We start from the raw sequence: 23,111 nt of genomic DNA, 5'->3' as shown, positions 1-23,111 counted from the left end.
AGCTTAACTGTAGTTACAGCTAGCATAGAATCAGTTGGGGTTCCCAAAATCTGTCCATATTCAGCAGCATTCTTGTTTTCAAGGCTTGAGAAATCCATCATGTAAAGGCTCCAATTAGGATTTTTAATAGGTTTCTCAAGGTACTGGGGTCTTGATGAGTTTAGTTTGAGCTGAATAGGCAACAACAACTAGCTCACAGAATCAGTTCAGACTTGATAACTGTTATAGTCCAGTTCGGTGGTAGTTTTTTCTTTACTGTTTCACCCTTTAAAGGACACCCAACAAACCTCTAATCACAAGGTATTTCAGGTTCTCAACAGCCGTTGTCCCAAAGAGAAGAAAACAGGGCCACAGTCCTTAAGAGACCTTTCGTCGAACACTCAGTGTGCAGTAGTTAACAGCCTATTGTTAACTAGAAGAAACCACTTCAAGGTGTTCAGTATAGGTCCAAGAAGAGGCTGGGATGAAGATGAGACTAGTGCCACTTAGTTTTAGATCAGTTTCAGCAGTTTGGCAGTCCAATAATCAGCCGAATAGCACTTCCAAAACAACCCAGAAAAACAGTCCAGCAACAGTGGGCCGAATGTATGTGGGCTTTGAATGCTTTAATAGTCCTCCCAAACAACAAAAAATAACTCAGCAAAGGACTGAGAAAAGACTTACAGCAAGAGAGTCTCTGGTTTGAACTATAAACCAGGCCGAACACTTGTTCTCTGAGATAACTTCGAAAGTCCTTTTCTCTGATTTCAAATCAGGCCAAACAACTTGTTCTCTGATTCTTCCTGGTCACCGAACCCTTCTCCAAGTGTATAGAAACTTGGGCACCCTCCAATGACCTCCAAGAACCAGGCGGATGACTGTAAACTTTCAGCCCTAGAACCTCCTCATGTAGTTGGCTGAACTAGAACCACATGAGGGACACGCCAAGCAATGGCCCGCTCTGATACCAAGTTGAAAAACAGCCCACTTGATGTATGGAACTGTTTGAGATTAGATGCAAACCAGAAAATGAACAAACAAGAGAGGAAGAGAAGAGAGAGCTGGCGGCAATGAGTGTTAGAGAGTAAGAGGTTCGAACATAACCTCTCTCTAACACTCTAAACATCTTATTAATAAGTTAATCTTTGACAAATTACAGAGAGGCCCTTGAGTGAGCAGGAAAATACAAAAAACAAAATATTACAGAGTATGGGCCCAGAATAAGGCCCACAACAGAGAGAAACATAACATAACATGAAATGACAGTCTATGGGCCATTCGGCCCATCTTCTCTACAGTTTCAAGATAGGTGGAGAGGGTTCTCTCAAAATACTCCTTAGCATTATCAAAACGGAATATTTTGATACGAGTGTTAAACTGGGTGAGGATGAGTTCATGAAATTTTTGCACAATAGTTGGTACTTCATCCCTGGATTTCATGAGATAAATCCAAGTGTAATGCGAATAATCATCAATAAAAAAGATAAATAACCCCCCATATTTGGCAAATGATATGGCCCCCACACGTCAGAGTGAACAATATGGAAAGGAGAAAGAGATCTTTTATTGCTTATTGAATAGGAATGTCTACAATGCTTTGCCAGTTCACACGACTCACAGTGAAGACTCGATAAAGACACTCCCTTAAACATATCTGGAAACAAATGACTCAAAGCAGAAAATGACAAATGACCAAATCGAAAGTGACAACAAAATTTTGTTAACAGACTCTGACAAAACTGACTCTAAGGCAACTCCATGAGGCGGTCCCAAAGCTCGATCTAGTGTGTCCAGCAAGTATATTCCGTTCGCCTCATGGCCACTCCCAATCATCCTCTGAGATTGCAGGTCCTGAAAAACATAATGAGTGGGAAAATAGGTTATGCTGCAATTCATGGATTTAGTTAAGCTGCTAACAGATAAAAGGTTTGTGTTAAGTTTAGGGACATGAAGGACAAAGGATAAATAAAAGGTGTCAGAGGTTTTTATATCTCCTTTACCAGAGATGGGAGCAAGAGACCCATCAGCAAGGGATGTTTTCTCTTTGCCAGAGAAAAGGTGGTATGAGCAGAAGAGATTAGACAGGCTGGTCATATGGTCTGATCCACCAGAATCAATAATCCAAGGGATTTTATGATTACCTGAAACTGAAGCATGATGTGCAGAAGCACGAATACCTGAGTGAGAAAATGCTGATGAAGATGATGTGTTGTTGGAAAGGTGAGATGAAGAAACCGTAGCTTCCAAGTGATTTAGGAGCCTCCCATACTTTTCAAAATCCGCCTTCATTGTTGCCAACTACTCAATGGTTGATTTCTCTTCACTCTCCTTATTTCCTCCTTCAGGTACTGTAGCAACATTAGCTGTCTTAGGCTTTCCTACCTGACTGCCCTTCTTAGAGCTGTTGTTATTCTTAAACCTATCAGGGAGAAGCTTAGGATGAAGCTTCCAGCAAGTGTCCTTTGTATGCTTCTTGCAATATTCACATATCTGCTCCTTTTTCTCAGTAGGACCCTTTGGCTTTTTTCCTGCATGTGCAAAGTGTTCTGTAGGTGGACCCTGCAACTGAACCTGCAACCTACTCTCCTCACTACTTATCATAGCATATGCCTGTGAAAGAGTAACCTCATCTCTGGCCAGGATATTTTGCCTAATGATGTCAAACTCAGGGTTGAGTCCAGTGAGAAGTTCAAACACCCTATTTCTCTCCACCAACTTCCTATACATTTCAGCATCATTCTTACTCTCCCATACAATTGTTTCCATAACATCAATTTCTTGCCATAGGGATTTCAGTATAGAGTAGTAGATTGCTACACTCTTCTCTCCCTGTCTTAGGTTCTTCACATCACTTTTCAACTTATATACTCTGGCTACATTCAATTTCTGTGAATAGGTCTCAGTAACACTGTCCCATATCTCCTTAGCCGAAGACATCCAGAGATAGTGCTGACTTATATGAGGTTGCATAGAATCGACCAACCATCTTATGACAGTATAGTTCTCTTGCATCCATTTTTCAAATTCGGGGTTTGTCTCTTCGGGTTTCACTTTACTACCTATGAGATACCCGAGTTTTCCTCTACTACAGACATAAATTCTTATAGACTGTGCCCAAGAAAGATAATTTGTCCCATCTAGCTTGATTGTGGTTACACTAGTCAAAACAGAATCTACCGAGCCAAGGCCTGAAATCGGCACTTGCTTGAACTCACTTTCGTATGGCTCCACTAATCAAACGAAAATCAAAGAACCAGAAATTTTGTCTGTATAAACTTACTTGAAGTCAAACCAGAACCCAGATGCTTGAAAACTAGGGTTTTACTCCGTCCAGTTGTTGGGGAGAAAGAGAGAAGATGCAACTGCTCCTACCAGACCTACCCAATCTCTTCCAAGCCTGAACCGCCCTCCTTTAGGAGTCACAAGACACCTCCCAAGCATAGAGCACCACACCCAAGCTTCACCTTTACCTGTACCTTCGAAAATCTCTAATCGACTAGGGTTTTGGGCAGCGACAGAACAACATTGCTTCTTGGCAATATCCAGCCAGATTTAAACTCTCCAAACCCTCTACCAACTAGGCCAAAGATCCTCTGTACTTTAGACAACCTATCTCTCCATACACTTTCTTAACCTAAGGGTGTATGGGAAAAGAAGAAAAGAAAAAAGGAAGAAATAGACCTGCTCTGATACCAAGATGCAAATCAGTCATCAAATATTAGGTGTAAATTTGAAGATTAGAAGAAAAAGGAAGAAGAGAAGTAAGAGCAGCAATACAAGAGAAGAAGATGGCAAAAAGAGAAGGAAGAAGAAGAAGAAATCGAATCATCTCTCCTTTCTCCTCTAACCCTTTTTTTATTAAGAATTAAAGTTAGATTAATGACAAGTATGCCTTTAAGTGGGCGGCCAGCTAGGCAGTAACATAAAGATATTAAACAAAAAAGAAATAACAGGCCCATTAAGGGAGGCCCATTAGCCAACACTAAAAGAAAAGATATTACAAGAGAAGATACTAGGGCCCATTCAGCCCAATCTCTTTATAGTTGCAATCTTGATTGCACTCATGTTGTCTGCAAACAGAGGAATAGTAGATGAGTGATCAATATTCATGTCATGAAGGAGTGCCTTAAGCCAGATTATCTCACTATAGACTGAAAAACATGGCTCTGTACTCGGCTTTAGTAGATGGCTTGGAAACCGTTTGTTGTTTCTTGCATTTCCAAGAAATCAGAGAATCACCAGGGAATATACAACCGGCCCAGTCAACATCTGCATTGGAGCTGTGTGGATGAAGAGGATGAGAAAAATAGGCCATATGAGAGTGTGCTCCGTACAAAACGAATAATTCGGAGAACTTCCGAATAGTGAGGTTGACGTGGAGCTGAAACAAACAGAATCATAATCTGAATCGCATAGGAGATGTTAGGTCTAGTCATGGTGAGGTAGATAAGACTACCTACAAGCTGTCTATACAAAGTAGCATCAGGAAGAAGGTCACCCTCATCTTTACTCAACTTACAATTAAGCTCCAGAGGAGTATCAACATGTTTAGAATCAGTCAAGTGAGCAAGAGACACCAAATCAAAAGCATATTTCAGTTGGTTGACAAAGTAACCCTGATGACATCTTTGAATTTCAAGTCCAAGGAAGTATGTGACTGGCCCAAGATCTTTCATTTTGAATGAGTTACTAAGTAGGAGTTTGAGATTGGTAATACCATCCACATAATCTCTAGTAATAAGGATGTCATCAACATATACCAAAAGAAGAGTTAGTCCCTGAGCCCACTTGAGAGTGAAGAGAGAGTAGTCTGAAGCACTTTGCTGAAAACCAGCTTCCAACACTACTGTACGGAAGCGATCAAACCAAGCTCTTGGAGCTTGTTTAAAACCATATAAAGATTTCTTCAGTTTACACACCAACTGAGGATTGTCACAGTAGCCGGGAGGTGGTTTCATATAAACTGTCTCCTGTAACTCTCCATGGAGGAAGGCATTCTTAACGTCCATTTGATGAACTGTCCAGTGTTTGAGGGCAGTAATGACCAGGAGTAAACGGACTGTTGTCATTTTAGCCATAGGTGCAAAAGTTTCATCATAGTCAATTCCATACTCTTGTTTGTATCCTTGAGCAACCAGACGGGCCTTATATCTGTCCAGAGTACCATCACATTTGAGTTTTACAGTGTAAACCCACAGACTACCAATTATGGAGGCACCTGGAGGAGGAGAGACAAGATCCCATGTGTCATTTTCCAATAGAGCTTGAACCTCTTAATCCATAGCTTCTTTCCAATGCTTTACTGCTATGGCCTGGCTGTAAGACTTAGGAATATTTGTGGATGACAAAATAGTAGAGAAGAAGCTATGATTCGAAAAGAAGCCATAGCGATAAGGTGGACAAGAAATATGAGATGACCGACGCAAAGGAATAGATGAAGGTAAATCCTCAGGAGGAGAATCTGCACTTACAGTAATGATGGATGGAGAGGAATGACTAGACATTGTTGCTTGAGATGGAGGAGGCATAGGCAATGGGCGAACTGGATGCTTTCTGAAGTACGTCTGAAGAGAAGGAGAATCACCTGTAGATCCAAAATCATGCAGAACAGAGATGGATGGTGCAGGTAATTTACAAATATGTTCAAAGAATGAGAGATTCTCAAGAAATATGACATTACGAGAAATGTGCAATTGATGGACTTTGGGATCATAACAAAGAAATCCCTTGTGTTCCGTACTGTATCCCATGAAAGCACACATAGCTGATTGAGCTGTTAGCTTTGTGCATTCATGGGGAGGGAGATGGACAAAGAAAACACATCCGAAGACACGAAGGGTGGATAGGTTTGGTGGACAATGAAATAAGGGGAGCATGTGAATCTTGTATCAAGGACCTCACCATACTAGCAATATGACGGTTCTTGTGCTCCGATACTCCATTCTGTTGAGGAGTACCAAGACAAGATCTCTGGGACTGAATGCCGTGCTGTTTAAGGTAGGTTTGAAACTCACCATCCTCACCATCATAATACTCTCCCCTTGAATCTGACCTCAAAATATTAATGGTGCTTTTAAACTGGGTCATTACCATAGCATGAGAGTTTTAAAACATGGAGAAGACTTCTGATTTCTTTCGAAGAAAGTAAACCCATGTGTAATGAGTACAATCATCAATGAATAATACAAAGTACTTATAACCCAAGCGTGAGATGACTGGAGACGACCACACATTACTATGAATGAGATAAAAAGGTGTAGATGCATGCTCAGTAGAATATGGAAAAGGTAAAACATGACTTTTACTATAGCAGCAAGTTAAACAAGATTTATCACTATTCTTGATTGAGGTAGTATTCAAAGGTAAACAGCCAGAGGAAAACAAATAATCCAAATTCTTAGCATGAGTGTGGCCCAAACATCTATGCCATAAATGCTACACATTATTACATGAAGAAATAGAAGAACAAGGAGAAACAGATAGCAAACAAGAATCCGGTGAAGATCTCTTAGTCTCAAATTCCAAAGCAAACAGCCTCCCAAGCTTATGCCCCTTCCCCTTCAGCTCCCAGTGTGTTGGTCCTGAATGAAACAACCATCACGAGTAAATAAAACATTATTACCATCATCAACAAGTTGTTCAACAGATATTAAACTAGTAGTCAATTTAGGGACAAAAAAGGTTTTGGGAAGATGAAAGGGTTTGGTCTTAGAGGTGGATAAGAACAAATCATTACAACCATATATAGGTAAAGAATCACCATTGGCAGTAATATTATGGCTGTCAAAGGATCTAGGTTTAGGAGAGTGACCAAAGGAGGCCCCAGTCATGTGATTTGAGGCCCCTGAATCAATAATTCACATGTGACACGGAGATGAACACATAAAAGCAGATTTACCAACTAGACCAAAAGCAGAAAAAGTATAAGAAATAGCTGAAGACATAAGCTCACGGATCCTTTCTTCAGTCAGATTTCCCTGGGCATCTGATTTGTGGGCTGATGATGAGGTGGCAACATCAGTGGCAGCAGATTCGGTTGAGGCCTGATAAGCCTTATGCTTTCCTTTCTTAAGAGGCCTAGTCGGACATTCCACAATGATATGTCCTTGCTGTTTGCAGTAAGTACAGAAGTTCTTCTTCTTGCAGTGGGATGCCACGTGACCAAATTCTTTGCATTCATAACACTGCAACTTTGAAAAGTCTTTCTTACCCTTCTGCTTGGTGGCTACGAACACAGTATCAATCCCATGTTCCTTTTTCTGATCAAGTGCAGATAAAGTAAGAAGACGTGTTTCCTCCCGTAACAACTCTCCAAGAATTGCATCTAGTTCAGTGACTGGTTCTCTACTGAGAATGCTGGAGCGTAGAGTTTCATAGTCAGGCCTGAGATGCATTAAGGAATGCATGGTCTTCCTCTTAGTAAGATGTTTCTTCATGGTCTTCACACAACAATCTGTAGAAAGTTCCCCAAAGTGAGCCAGTTCTTGTTCAGTCCAAAGGTTTATAAATCCTGCATAGTATTCCTGAATCCTCTTCCCCCTTGAACATAGGAGAAGATATCGATTTCGATCTGAAATTGCCTAGACATATTTGATTGCTGATATACCTTTTCTAGGTATTTGAACATGTCATGGGCAGATTTGAGACCTCTCATCGGGATGCTGACATCCATTGAGATAGACCCAAGTATCCATGATGTAACCTGAGTATTTTCGGTTCTCCACTATTTCAGTCCTTTGACATCACTTGTGTCAGGCATGGAAGTGGAACCGTCAATGTAACCCCACATGCCTTTCCTTTGAACAAAGTACTGAAAATGAAATTTCCAGAGAGCATAGTTGCTCCCATCAAACTTGACGGAAATGAATTCACTATTTTCCAAAGCCATACTGAACAGAAAATAAGTGAAGACAGATCTAATCGAGCAGCAAGGAAGTAATAAAGGTATGAAAATCAAATAAACTGATAATAGAATCCTCTTACAGTCACCAGAAATCATCTAAGATTCAGCAGAAGACGAAAACTTGAAACACAGTCCATAAAAGGAAAATCTGGGTACAGCCGCCCATAAGAGATGTATAGATCTCTCTCAAATCTTCTCAGATCTCGATTGTATTTTCAGAATATGATGAGAGGGCCTAGGCGACACTTCCTTTCAAATCTCACTGCAAACTGAAGTCGTATGAGAGAGATCTAATAAAATCTCTCTCCTAGGATTCGCAAAGCAGAGAAAACTGTCTCTGGATAGATCAAAACAATCCAGATTCAATCGGCAGTAACAACAGATGTCACACTAATCAAAGAGAGGAGAAAAGGATCAGAGAGTAGCCTGCTCTGATGCCATGTCAGCTCGAGAAAGAGAGAGAGAGAGAGCAGAGAGAGACAAAAGTCCAGATCTGTTAGGGTTGATCAGTCTGATCGAACCAACCCAGAAAAAATGTATTTATATTAAACTTATGTGAATAGACAAGACTGTCCTTTCAAAGAGAATAAAAAGATCTATACACTAAAGTACACGCCTTTTATAGTACAAGAAAGAAAAAATAAAGTACAGAACAGTAGAATTACAAAACTACCCTTCAGTAGTTCTTCTGCATTTAATTGTATATTCTACTCCATAAACATTTTTTTGAGTCCGCTTTTTCATATATTGCCAAGTTAGACTCTTGGGCATGTGTTGGATTCCAACTTGTGTCCATGCAACACTGGGTAGAAATTATAACAGTTCTTTTGACTTCAATAATGCATTGTAAGATGTAATAATGCTCACATTGTTTAAAATATGCTAGCTTCATGTTGTGGAGATCTAATTCCAATTTACTTCTTGTTTCCATTACCTAGGGGTCCTCTTTTGTTTGATAGACTTGTATGTTTTCTTGGTGTGATGGTAAAATCTAGGGATGACAAATGTGAGAATGTGACTCTGAGTTTGATAACGGATATCTTGTGCAAAATGGCAGAAGTTAGGTCTTCATGTAGTCCTATCCCCATTGCACAATTTCTTGGTGCAATGGTAAAATCTTGGGATGACATGCTTGTGAATGAGGTTTGAGTTTGAGAGTGGTCATCTCATGCAAAATGCCAGAGGTTAAGTCTGTATCCAATCCACCCTTCCCAAGACCCTGGATAGCTGGGGCCAACATTGGTAATGGCATTCTTCTACTACATGTCAATGACAAATTCCTGTGCATATGGTTATTGAATAGAACTACGAAAAAGTATAAGACAAGAGATTGATTTGTAAATCTAGTGGTCTTAACATTTAAACCATATAATTAGTCTATTTTCTGCCAACCATGTTTTTGCAGTGCATCAACAAAAAATATTGAAGGAATGCTTCTTGGAAGGTTGTTAGTTGGAACAGGGATGGGTCTTGGTCCAGCTGTTGCGGCTCTCTATGTGACAGAGGTATAAAGAATGGTTTTCTGTTGCTTGAATGATGTTTTGGGGGTCCATAAATGATTTTAACACTTCGTTCTCCTTATCTTCCCTTACATACATTGGCAGGTTTCACCTTCTTTTGTGAGGGGTACTTATGGCAGCTTTATTCAGATTGCTACATGCCTTGGGCTTATGGGGTCTTTGTTCATTGGAATACCTGCAAAAAGAATTGTGGGCTGGTAGGAAACAGGAATGTGAAATTAAAATCTGAAACTTTTGATGATCATTTTTGTACTTTTCTCCTCTAAAAAATGTTTTTATTTCTTTGACATGTTCTCAGGTGGCGAGTTTGTTTCTGGGTATCTTCCATTCCTACTGTGGTACTTGCTCTCTGTATGGAATTCTGTGCAGAAAGTCCCCATTGGCTTTACAGGGTCATTTTCTTCACTTGTCAATTTCTTGCTTGACTTCCCCCATGTTATGCTAGACAATTGATGCAAATGTCACCCATATCAATTATACACTGCCTTCTAATTGCATCCCAAGCATCCATGGATCCCATCTGACCCGAGTCTATGACCTACTTCCATGGAACTATCATGTACTCTAGAAAGTGCTTTGGACTGTATTAAACCTCTCCAAGTTTCTATACTGAATCTTAAAAATTCTTGTTTAAGTTCTGTCCTTAACATAACTGTTATCCTGTTCTTCTACTGATTTTTAAGTCAATTAGGTTATTTATATGTGCAGTAAGACTCTCTCATTTCTTACCATAGAGACTGCAATACACTACTTCTGATCACACAGTCATGTGCAGGAAAGATACATTGAAAACTAACTGAAGAAGTAATAGTCAGCCTTAATGCATATGCAAATATCCTGAAATGAAATTTATGTTTAGATGAATGATTTTTGTTTTCATAAACAGAAGTATCTGTGTAACTTATAGCAGGAAAGAGGATTAAAAGTTGAAGAGACACAACATAAAAGATATAAAGATATACTTTTTTTTTGATAGGTAAGATATATTTATTTTGTTCTCTCTATATTAATCATAGCTTAAAGGTGTCCCAGTGTTAAAATTTCAACCCTATACGGTTACTTATTATGTTACTGGCACTGCACGAGGGGTAAATTTTGTATCACTTGATAAAGGGGAAGACTCTCATTGGATTTCTTCCTGTCCCACCAAACATGCACATTGACAAAGTGTTGAAGGATGCAAATATGGGAAATGTTCTTTAAGGGATTGAATAGGATAAGGATACCTGGTTCTGTTTCATATTAAAGAATCAACAGTTCAATATGGAATATAATATTATTTGGTTAGGAATTTACAGATCATGAAACACACCGTATTGCTTCTATAATATGTATGAAGGAAATATCTAATCCATGTATACAGTCATTAGATTTGTGCAAGCAAGTGGATTATGTTGATCAGGATTTTCTTGACCATCCTATACTACATTTATTAAATCTGATATGAAAACCAGATTAATATAGTATTTGGCTAGGAATTTACAGATAATGAAACACACCGTATTGCTTCTACAATATGTATGAAGGAAATATCATTAGATTTGTGCAAGCAAGTGGATTATATTGTTCAGGATCTTCTTGACCATCCTATACTACATTTATTACATTTGATATGAAAACCAGATTAATATAGTAACCTTAACCATTCATTCAATTTGGATGAGAAATCTCTTAAATCGATGCTTTTATATTTGTTTTTTACTATTTATACATGTAAAAACTTTAGTTGAATGCTTTTTAACAAACACATTTTAATTTTGGTTGATAAGCAATACCTAGTGTTGAGTTTGGGCCGATTTTAAGTTATTGGGCCCAGCTTTGTTTTATTTTTATTTAAGTTATTCAGTTAGGAAGTTATTGGGCCTTAGGCCCATTAGTTTATGTTATTTTAAGTTGTGACTGTTCAGCTACTTAAAGTAGCTGCCCTACTAAGGGTATCTTTGTAATCTTTCATTCTTTTATTTTAAGTATATAAATCAAGAGGGGTTGGCGGCCAGACCTAATTTCAATTCTGGCGACATCCCACTCTTTTTTCTTCTTCTTCTTCTTCTCTCTCTCTCTCTCTTGCTGAAACCTTGCAGCTTCTACTACTTTTCTTCACAAACCATACCTAAGAATCAATTATCAACAATTTCTACTTGGTATCAAAGCAGGCCGAAGGTTTCTTCAGCTGCTCTATCATGCAGCCCTAGATCGGCCGACTGCATGGTGATATGAGAGGCTGATCAAAGACCTCAGGTAAGCCTAGTTTTTGGATTTTTTGATGGATCTGTTTTGCCCTGTAGCTGGTCTAGGGTTTCCTATCAAATTCAGGAAGAGCTGGAAAAAGGGGAAGAGTCTTGTTTTTGTAGGACTCTTCAATTTTGACCTAGGAAGTGGCACCCTAATTTTTTAGGGTCCCTTGGAGTTTTCTGAAGGAGGCGGTTCAAGTTCCACTTGTTTTGGAGGCCTCTGGAGGGAGCGGCTGCTTCTTCTCTCTCTTCTCCTGCTTTCACAAAAAGGGAATCTTTTGTGGGAGGACCATCTAGGGTACCAGAAGGGTGTCTGTGGTGCCTGAAGGGAATTATCTCATATTTCTTCATTTTAAAGTGATTTTCTAACCCTTTTTTTTGGGGATTAATGGAGGGTCACGAAGCTAAAAAAACTGGGGAGTGAAATGGGACAAGGGGGAGGAGGTGTCGGAGACCTTTTCGGGACTGGAACCATCACTATAGTTAAGTTAGATGGTACAAACTATTTAGAATGGTCACAATCTGCAAAGATGGCCATTGGTGCTTGTGGGAAGTTGGGGTATATCACTGGTGAGGAAGTGAAACCCGAAACTAACTGCTCCCAATGGGTACAGGAAAATTATATGGTAATGACTTGGTTGTGCAATTCTATGCTGCCCCATATAAGTAAAAACTTTTTGTGGGCAAATACAACTAAGGAAATTTGGGAAGGGGTTGCAGAAACCTATTCACAAAGTGAGAATGTTGCTAGGGCCTACTAGTCGAGGAACTAGGTTATTGCTACCGGACAGGGAGATAAACCTATTGTTGTTTATTTTTCAGCCCTAAAAACTCTATGGTAGGAGATAGACCATTTGGAGACAGTGGTTTGGGAAAGTAGTAAGGATGCAACTGCCTACAAGAAGCTCTTAGAGAAGAATAGAGTCTTTGAATTTCTTGCTGGCATTAATCCCGAATATGACATTGCAAGGCAACATATCCTTTCCAGGGATAGTGTTACACTCTCTCAGGCATATGCCTTTGTATCAGAGGAAGAGAGTAGGAGGAATGTGATGATGAAGAGTTTGGGTCTTGAATAGTCATCTATGGTTAGTACTGTGACACCTAAACAAAGTGGAGATTTGGGGTGGCAGTGAAATCAGGAAGGAAGATAAGAGGGACCTGATCTATGACTACTGTAAGAAGCCTAAACACACGAGAGATACTTGTTGGAAGCTTCACCCTCACCTTGTGTTGAATAGACTAAAAAACAAGAAGGGAAATGTTAATATGGCAGCAACCGGTGACTTACTTGGGCCCCCTACTACAACTACTTTGGAGTCTATTGTAGCTGTTGTGGTGAGGGCCGAACTTGAGAGATATGGGTAATTACTTAATCAGTGAGGTACAGTCATCCCTAATTTGTTATTAGGTGGACAGCTAGGTACAGGTGGATCTGGTGGTGGACATTCTACTTCCTTTGCTCATACAGGTAGTTCACATGCCACTACAAACTATGTTTCTACTATAGGTAAGGAGGGACCTCCTTGGATTATAGATTCTGGAGCCTCAGAGCATATGACCCATAGTTCCACTATTTTCTTCGCTTACCAACTTTGCTTTGGTAGAGGTAGAGTTTCCACAGCCAATGGATCCCATGTTCTCATTGCTGGGAAGGGGTCTGTCAAGATAACTGGTTCCATTTCCCTACCCTTTGTCCTCCATATACCCAAATTGAGTACTAACTTGTTATTTGTTAGTAGTTTGACTAAGAACTTGAATTGCTCAGTGACTTTTTCTCCTGGTCATTGTGTTTTGCAGGATCTGGTTTCAAAGAGGACAATTGGGAGTGGTTGTGAGGTGAATGAAATCTACCTTTTGAATGCGCTTCCAAATCATCAAAGTCATCATGTTAGCAGGGATTTTGAGTCAAAGTCTGTAGGTCAGATTATGCTTTGGCATAATCATTTAGAACATTTGTCTTTTCCTTCTTTCGTTTCTTATTTCCATTCATCCTTATTTTTCCCAAGGGGGAGATGTCCCACATTCTTCTTAGGGTTTTTGGTTGTGTTTGCTTTGCTCATGTTCTTGGTCCTCACCGCTCGAAGCTTGACCTGAAGGCAAAGAAGTGTGTTTTTCTTGGGTATGCAAAAAATCAGAAAAGGTACTGTTGCGATGACCCAATCTTTGGGAGTTAGTATGTTATTATGGATGTCACCTTTTTTGAGTCCACATCTTTTTTCCCGAAGGGTTCTTCTCAAGGGGAGTGTTTTGGGGAAGGAAGTGAGCAGTCTATTCCTCTTCCGGTTCCAGTCCCTATGTCAACTCCTACGTTTGGCCCTCCTATGTCTCCTACCTTACCACCTCCCTTGCGTCCTGTTTCTCAGTGCTACTCATGACATCGCCTTTACAGGGAGGTTGATTCCACTGTAGAAGAACCCACATCACTTCTTATCAGTTCCTCGAAGACTCCAGATTCAGCTGACATTGACTCAGGTATTCCTCTTGATCCCTCTGATGTTTCAGTTCCTATTGATTCCACTAACCCCATTACAGATGACCTGGACCTTCCTATTGCACTCAGAAAAGGGGAGAGAAAGTATACTGTTCATTGTATTTCATGGTATCTCTCCTACAGTGGATTTTCTCCTTCTTATCGTGCCATCCTTTCTTCCCTCGACTCTGTGTCTATACCCAAGGGTGTCAAGGAGGCTCTCCAAACCTGAGTGGAAGATAGGTATGCAGGAAGAAATGGCAGCTTTAATTAAGAATTAGTCGTGGGAGATTGTGGATCTACTAGAGGGCAAGGAGATTGCTGGATGCAGATGGGTTTATATAGTTAAATACAAGGTAGATGGAAGCATAAGGCTAGAATGGTTGCAAAAGGGTACACTCAAACCTATGGCATTGATTACTTAGAGACCTTTGCACCAGTTGCAAAAATGACTTCTATTCGGATCCTTCTCTCTCTTGCTGCTACATACTCTTGGCCCCTTTTCCAGCTTGATGTAAAAAATGCCTTTCTTAATGGGGACCTACAAGAAGTATATATGGATCTTCCTGTTGTTTTCTACAGTGATGCTAAAAAGGGGAAGGTATATAGATTGAAAAAGTCTCTTTATGGTTTAAAACAGTCTCCCAGAGCGTGATTTGACAGGTTCAGGAAAGCCTTGATTGTTTTTGGCTATACTCAGACTTAATTAGATCATACTTTGTTTGTGAAGCGGAGGGGGTCCCTGGTGTCAGTTCTGATAGTTTATGTGGATGACATTGTAGTTATAGGAAATGACTTGTGTGAGATTGGCAGTTTGAAGAAGAATCTGCATATAGAATTTGAAATTAAGGATCCTGGGGAGCTGAGGTATTTTTTGGGCATTGAAGTAGCAAGGTCAAAGCATGAAATTTTTATTTCTCAGAGGAAGTATGTTCTGGACCTTTTACAAGAAACAGGGAAACTTGGAACAAAGGCAACTAGTATTCCTATTGACCAGAATCAGAAAATTAATGCATCAGAAAGTGAGTTGGTGAAGGACATTGGGAGATATTAGAGACTAGTGGGGCGGTTGCTATATTTATGTATGACAAGACTAGACATCTCTTATGCAGTGAGTGTGGTGAGCCAATACATGCATGCCCCACGAGTCCAACATTGGGAGGTTGTTGACAGGATTCTTGCTTATCTAAAGGGACACCTTGGTAGAGGCATACTATTTGCTGACCATGGACTATTTAAGTTAGAGGCTTACATAGATGCTGATTGGGCAGGATGCCTAGATGACAGGAGATCTACATCAGGAGTTTGTACTCTTGGTGGAGGCAATCTAGTTTTGTGGAAAAGTAAGGAACATGCAGTTGTGGCAAGGTCAAGTGTAGAAGCTGAATACAGAGCCATGGCACATGGAGTTTCAGAGCTTCTTTGGATCCTTTCCTTATTAGGAGAAATTGGTATAGAGGCAGAAGAACCTATGATGCTGTACTATGATAATTAGGCATCAATTAACATTGCCTACAACCCAGTTCAGCATGACAGGACAAAGCACATTGAAGTGGACAGACATTTCATAGAAGAAAGGGTGACCTCAGGGGAAGTTTGTCTTCCATACATTGCTTCTGATTTGCAGCTTGCTGATGTTCTTACAAAAGGTGTTGCAAGAAACAAGCTGGAGCATGATCTACGCAAGTTGGGAATGTGTGACATTTACTCCCAACTTGAGGGGAAGTGTTGAGTTTGGGCCGATTTTAAGTTATTGGGCCCAACTTTGTTTTATTTTTATTTAAGTTATTTAGTTAGGAAGTTTTTGGGCCTTAGGCCCATTAGTTTATGTTATTTTAAGTTGTGACTGTTCAGCTACTTAAAGTAGCCGCCCTACTAAGGGTATCTTTGTAATCTTTCATTCTTTTATTTTAAGTATATAAATCAAGAGGGTTGGCGGCCGGACCTAATTTCAATTTTGGCGACATCCCACTATCTTTTCTTCTTCTTCTTCTTCTTCTCTCTCTCTCTCTCTTGCTGAAACCTTTGAGCTTCTACTACTTTTCTTCACAAAGCATGCATCAGAATCAATTATCAGCAGTTTCTACTCCTAGGTAATGGCTCATCTTGACAGGGCTAAACACCCATAACTCACATGGATACCATGACTACACTGGTGTGGTTTCTTCCTTTGCAAGAGAGTACATTTGTGTCACATATACACTGATATGTGTTTCAATCTATACCTATTAGAATATGTATGTTAATCTATGATACCAAAATTCCTATATGTGGGTAGACGTAGTATTGACATGACATAATATGTTTACTGATGGGAGTAAGGATTAGCTGGGACGCAATAGCTGTTCAGTGGGCTGTGGAACCAATGATAACTCTCCATGCCAATAATAAAATATGTGGGACTCAACCATTTAATTTCTCACTGTGGGCCCCATGTATTTTATCACTGGCGTGGGGCATTACCATTGGTTCCACAGCCTGCTGAACATCTATTGCATTCAGCTAATCCAAATTCTACTAAAAGCGTCTCTTTGCGTATTAACATGATATAATGTTGTATCAATCTATAAAAGTAAAAAAAAAATACATGTGTGGACAATTAATTTTTAATGCATATGACATTCATATCCATGTCTTCCATAGTATTTCTTGAGTAATGGGGAAGGTCAGGTTCCAGAAACATCAGAAAACCTGAAATATATTGGCAATTGGCATTGTGCAAGTGTCTGGATGTGCTTGACATGTGAATATAATATGGTGGTTGACTTGCCAACTTTCATAATGCGGAGTCCTGCAGAGGAACCTACCACACATCACACATACTATCAGCCTTCATGTCATGTTCTTATAGGAATAGAGGATGCTTAAAATTTCTTATATTTTACAGCAAGGACGATATGTTGAAGCTGAAGTTGAGTTTGAGAAGCTCTTAGGTGGGTCACAAGTCAAATCTGCAATGGTTGAACTAGCAAAGTCAGACAGAGGGGATGAAACAGAAACTGTGAAGTTCTCAGAGCTGTTTTATGGTCGCCATTTCAGAGGTGCTTATGGTGATAGCGTTCTTAAATATATTTTTGTCCCATATATTTTCTTTTTCTTTTAAAATGCAAGTTTCATAAACTCTTCCTTTTGCAGTTGTTTTTATTGGGTCAACACTTTTTGCTTTACAACAGCTATCAGGAATTAATGCTGTATTCTATTTCTCATCAACCGTCTTTAAAAGTGCGGGTGTACCTTCAGACCTGGCAAACATATGTGTGGGACTTGCAAATTTGTCTGGTATGGATGGCTATAGTCTTAAGTGGCTTGCTTGTTTTTGGTGGAAGTTGGAAGTGTAGAAAGTCCTTTAACTACATGAATTGTTTTCAGGGTCAATCATTGCAATGATTTTGATGGATAAGCTAGGGAGGAAAGTTCTTCTCATGGGGAGCTTTTTGGGAATGGTAAATTGTTTTCAGAAACCATTTTATGAAACTTATCTTCATATACCGGCTGTTGGTATCAGAACCTTGACTCTAACCATTTTGTTTAAAAACCATAATCTTGCCTATGATGCATGTAACGTTTCTGTTCTCTCCATCCATTTCATGGTCCAAAATTCAGAATCTTCTGAGGAAATCAAGTTGTGATGATCATAACCATCTGATTTATGGACTTGTTTCCCCTGACTGTTTTTTTTAACTGTAATGTAAAGTATTTCATTAAAATCAAAAGGGCAAAAAACAATGAAACCTGTACAATGAGAAACTGAACAGAGGATACACAATTCTGTTCAATACAGCCCAATGCCCAATACAGATTAACTTTTCCTCACAAAAAGGAAGTCACAATCAAAGAAAGAACTAGAATGTCTATTTCTAAATAAAGGGTGAACTGCCAACCATGAATGAGCCATCCCCAGAATTTTACTTAAGATTGCTTCCTTTGGAGCCTGAGTCCCTTCAAACAATATCCTGTTTCTTTCGCACCACACAGCCCATAATACTGCTGAGGGGAGTATGCTCCATGCTATCTTTCCAGCTCTACTTAATCCTTCTAGACACCAGGCCTCTATGCCCCTTCACTTCAGCTGGGAATCACAACTTTACATCAAACAAACCTACCATTCTTAACCAGATCCAATGAGTATATTCACAGTGAAACAAAAAATGGCCAGACGACTCCACATTTCCATTGCATAAAGGGCAAGCCAAATCTGCCACCTGTAAACCTCTTATGACTAGATTCTGTTTTGTTAGGATCTTATCCGACACTGCTGACCATACAAAGAATAAGCCAGTTTAGAAGGAACAGCTTTAATCCAAACCTTGTCACTTGGAAAGGAAGTGGTGTCCTCCCTTGCTACATATTGAAAAATGATTTTACAGAAAAACTACTGATTTCTCAAACATCCAACTTCTTTTGTCTTCCCCTATACCAGACGTCTCTGAGTCATATAGAATCTGGAGCAAGCTGATCAGAGAAGTCACCTCCCAATCGTTTAGGTTCCTCCTGAATTGGGGGTTCCACATGCAATATCCATTCTGTCTTTCCAAATAATCAGCTACAGTTGCATTCTTGTTTGTAGCTATTTCAAACAGATCAGGAAATAAGGACATCAAAGGTTCTTCTTCACACTAATGATCCTTCCAAAAGAGAACCCTCTGGTCATTTCCCACTTTATATTTGATGCCCTTCAAAAACTGAGGCTGTATTTTCTGAATTGCCATCCAGTTTGAACATCCGTAGGCTGATCTGACCTCTTCTGTTTCCCACTCCCTGCTACTAGACCCATATTTGGCCACAATTATCCTTCTCCACAAGCTATTTGACTGATCATTAAATCTCCATACCATAACCATTTTCCAAGGAATGCAGTGTTAACATCTGTCACTGATCTGATCCCTAGTCCCCCATTTGCTTTAGAGCAGCAGATTTTCTTCCAGTTTACCAAGTGACATTTTGATTCTTCCTTCCATTCTCTCCACAGAAAGTCCCTCATTCTCTTTTCAAAAGCTGCTGTCCACTTAGCAGGAATTAGAAATAGAGATAGATAGAACACAGGAAGGGAAGACAGCACACTTTTAATTAAAGTGACTTTTCCCCCTTTGGACAAGTACTTGGTCTTCCATGATGCTAATTTTCTATCCACCTTTTCCAATATGGACTCCCAGATGGATTTGGATTTGCAATTTTCCCCCTTTGGACAAGTACTTGCTTCCCCTGACTGTTGGGGTGTTATTTGTAACCTCCAAATTGAATTTCAATATTTTAAAGATTGGACCTGTTGAATGGAAGGTCCAACCTGTCTATGACATGTATGGTAATCACACGTATAGGTATAAACTACTACTGGTCATATTATCAGAGCTTGACTTCTGAATAGTGCACTGTATTGTTCTCAGAAATCTGACACATCTCTTCTTTATGCATATGCTTGGTCCAGGCAGTAGCATTGGGTCTTCAGGTCGTTGCTGCAAGTTTTCATACATCAGGCTCTGAAGCTTTGTATCTTTCTGTTGGTGGAATGTTATTGTGAGTAAACACAGCCTGGATGTCTCAAAGTCAGTCTTAGAGATCTAGATGTTCTTTTCTTTTTCTATTTGTCTACTAGATACAGATAAATAAGTTCAACAACAAAGCTATGATGGTTAACTTGTAGTTCCTATATCCTTACTGTACAACTGTGACATTGCGGGTTTAGTCCCATGTCCACTGAAGGGAAGAGAAAGGGAAAAAGAAAAATGAGGATAGATGGAATTTCATGTTTTTCTTTCACCAACTTGGCTTCAATTTTCTCTCTTTTCATTCACCTGAGAACACTATGCTATAATGACTACTATGCACATACACATACACCTGGTTCAACGAGAAAAAGTAAATTGAAGCTGAGTTGGAAATGAGTCCTTAAGTATATAGATATACCAAAGAGAGGGAAAGTATGAGAAAACATTATAATATGCCATTCTTTACACCCACAACAGCCGTCCAATTGAATAAAAAATCTTACATTCCAAAAGAGCTGAAGTTTGTGAGAGCAATTGACTAAGAAAAAATGATACTACTACCATCTACACACAACTGAGAAGGATTTTTTCTTTTCTAAAAAAATCTCCTATTTCTTTTCTTCTAGATGTTCCAATAAAGAGCAGATGAGACCATACTCTCGGGGATACCAACCTCAACAACTGGCCCAGATTCAGTAGCTTTCCAAAGAGTGTGGGGAACCAACCCATAAAGTCCATAAAGAAAAAGAGAACCCTCAAAGCAGAGATGACATGGAGCAGTGGAGAAATGGATGATTTACTTACTCTTCCATCCCTTTACAGAAACTTGATCTAGTTGGAACTTGGAATAGGAATGATCATATGATTTAAGATGATTGATCACAAGGACTTTGTCCAGGAAGACTAGCCACATAAACACTTCATTTTTAAGGGAAACTTGCCTGCCTTAAATTCCCCCAACCTCATGATGATTGATTTTACCATGCACGAATGTTACATAGAAAGAACAGCCTGAGAACTTTCCATGGGAATTCTATTTCCACATGATTTCATCCCTTTGATTGGGAAAAATAGGAGCATTCTCAATTCTTTGAGGAGCATTATGAACTCATTAATTTTTCTGCTTAAAAAGGCCCTATAAAAATGTGGTCCCAAATCACTGAATCATCATGCAAATAACTACAAGCAATAGTCTTCCTGACTTAGGTAGACACTTTGTAGAGTCTCAGGCATTGCAATGGAGATACTACGGTATGTTGACCAATTATGGACTTGTTTATGCAGGTTTGTCTTAATATTTGCACTGGGAGCTGGTCCAGTCCCAAGTCTCCTTCTACCAGAAATTTTCCCAAGCCGCATTAGAGCAAAAGCTATGGCCATATGTATGTCTGTACATTGGGTAATATTCTCATTCTTGTGTTTTTCTGTTTTTTCTTTTTGGTGTTTTCCTTCTCGTGTGAGCTGAATTTAGAATTTGCACTTGAAGAAGCCCATCCCTGTGAATTGGGATTCCAGTTTAATATTTGTCTTGAGAATCCTGTGTTTAGTTGCAGTGCAAATTCATTTGCACTGATGCAAAACTATGGTAGTGCAAATTATTTAACTGCAAGTTTTGATTTATTTTTGTTTCAAAATTTACCTTATTTTGTTTGGTTGCATTAAAAATGAAGTAAAATAAGACCTAAAGCAGAATAAACTAAAACCCAAAACAAAATTAAACCAAAATTTGCATTCCTATACATTTGCAATAGTGCAAATAAAATTGCACTGCAACCAAACACAACTTTGCATGAATTAACTTCATGTTGTGATCCCATAATGGAAGTTCGATTTGATGCAAAGATCATGGCTGAGAAATCAACTAGTTTGGACTGAATCAAGTTCTTGGGAGCTGATTTTATTTTTTTTATTTTTTTATAAATGGGGGGAGGGGGGGATTGGGATGTGGGGAAAACTATCCTTTGCGATGGTTTCATTGCTTTCATTTTTTTTTTTTCTGTACTTTACTCATTGGTGCTGATTCACTTGGTGAGAAGCCATTGACAAATTGGTAATTGTGTATTTTTCATCTTCATATATGCATCAACATAATTTTTTTGTAATATGGCATATCCATCAGCTTATCAATCACTTGTATACTTGGGGTGGCTTTTGCAACCGAATGCTCACAGTGGTAATAGGCGCTTATTTCCTCATGCTCTGGATCTTACTCTTGGCTTTCAGGTGGTAAACTTTTTTGTGGGATTACTGTTCTTGCATTTTCTGGAACATCTTGGGCCACAGGTTTTATATACTGTCTTCGCAACCTTCTGCTTGATGGCAGTGGTTTTTGTAAAGAGAAATGTGATAGAAACCAAAGGAAAATCACTCCAAGAAATCGAGATCACACTTCTACCGCAGGAGTAGAGGTATTCATGTTTGTTGCAATCAATTAATCGTATTTAACTTTTCCATTCTAGATAGTGATTGCATTTCCAGAATGAAGTTATGGTCTTAAGTTTCAGATGAGAAATATTGTACCCTGTTTTGACCTGTACCATACCACTGTCTTATGATGGACATTCTCAATTATTTTGGCTAAGAATATCTCATACATATAAATGAATTATGCTGATCTGCTGGGAGTTCATGGCCATTATGGAAATGTTCTCAAAGAAGTCTGTTCCTGGTTTGTTTGTACTGTAGCATCAGATGCCATCATCTTGTTGGTGTCAACATGGAGCTATACTTGGAGACTTCTGGCAGAAAACTTGGCTGTTGAATACTCACCCAACTAGGCTGGTGTAAATTCAGAGAGATTCTGTGTGGATCAATTCTGAGCATCATGATTTTAGTCCTCTTGTTCATATTGCAGCCATCCCTCTTGTAATTGTTGTAAGTTTGAATAATATTCATGACATACCTACGGACTCATACATATATGTTTATGTTTTCGCGGAGGGATGGCAGTACTCCAGGGGCCTTAGCAATGAGAGCTGTGTTGATGAGGACCTGTTCTGGTACGTCAAAAAAAAAAGTAAATGTCAAGCAGGGGACATGTCTGTCCTTTACGCACAGTTCAGATCCTTCTTAATCCCTGGAATAATGTCTTAGGGTCTATTTGGCTCATGGGAACAGGGGTCTGGAATGGGAATGGCCTATTCTGATTTTAGCTATTTGGTTGGGAGGAATGATGTTCCCCCATTTGAAGGAATGGCCATTCCAATTTTCTTCCTTGTTAATAAGAATCTCATTTCTCTTTACTTGAAATCAATCCTCCTTGGGTGTCTTACATATCTTATGAAATTGGATTCCGGTTCCCAAAATAGGCGATTCCGATTCTAGGGGTTTTAGTTGTTTCCCTTTTATATCAATTGGTTTGATTTAGAAAAAGGAATCACCCTTAAGCTAATCAGCTTTCTTACCCATTGCATTTTCAAAGTGAACCAGACCCAACAATGATTATCAACTTATAAAAGGAGAAAAAAATGAACTTGATGAAATATTTATTTAAAAAGGTAGAGAAAATGAACTTGATGA

At 39.2% G+C, this 23,111-nt stretch overlaps 1 protein-coding gene across 10 annotated transcripts in view; it reads left to right on the top strand.

Annotated features, from left to right (window-relative positions):
* Positions 1 to 22,841, top strand: part of LOC148869115 (putative plastidic glucose transporter 2) — a 34,522-nt gene extending 11,681 nt beyond the window's left edge. For 7 of the 10 annotated variants that reach the window (XM_088970889.1, XM_088970890.1, XM_088970899.1 and 4 more), the window contains exons 6-15: positions 9,288 to 9,387; positions 9,487 to 9,599; positions 9,701 to 9,794; positions 16,994 to 17,147; positions 17,242 to 17,385; positions 17,476 to 17,549; positions 19,532 to 19,620; positions 20,877 to 20,991; positions 21,816 to 22,000; positions 22,278 to 22,841. In XM_088970889.1, the coding sequence (XP_088827015.1) occupies positions 9,288 to 9,387; positions 9,487 to 9,599; positions 9,701 to 9,794; positions 16,994 to 17,147; positions 17,242 to 17,385; positions 17,476 to 17,549; positions 19,532 to 19,620; positions 20,877 to 20,991; positions 21,816 to 21,998 (1,066 nt within the window). In that variant the 3' untranslated portion in view covers positions 21,999 to 22,000; positions 22,278 to 22,841. The remainder of the gene's footprint in view (positions 1 to 9,287; positions 9,388 to 9,486; positions 9,600 to 9,700; positions 9,795 to 16,993; positions 17,148 to 17,241; positions 17,386 to 17,475; positions 17,550 to 19,531; positions 19,621 to 20,876; positions 20,992 to 21,815; positions 22,001 to 22,277) is intronic. The other 3 variants (XM_088970894.1, XM_088970895.1, XM_088970900.1) reach the window with 1 other exon arrangement.
* Positions 22,842 to 23,111: the final 270 nt, after the last annotated feature.

The sequence above is a fragment of the Nelumbo lutea genome, chromosome 2, assembly GCF_056320005.1.
Source record: "Nelumbo lutea isolate HS-2025 chromosome 2, American lotus-T2T, whole genome shotgun sequence".
Lineage (NCBI taxonomy): Eukaryota > Viridiplantae > Streptophyta > Magnoliopsida > Proteales > Nelumbonaceae > Nelumbo > Nelumbo lutea.
This window is presented reverse-complemented; position numbering and strand designations above follow the sequence as displayed.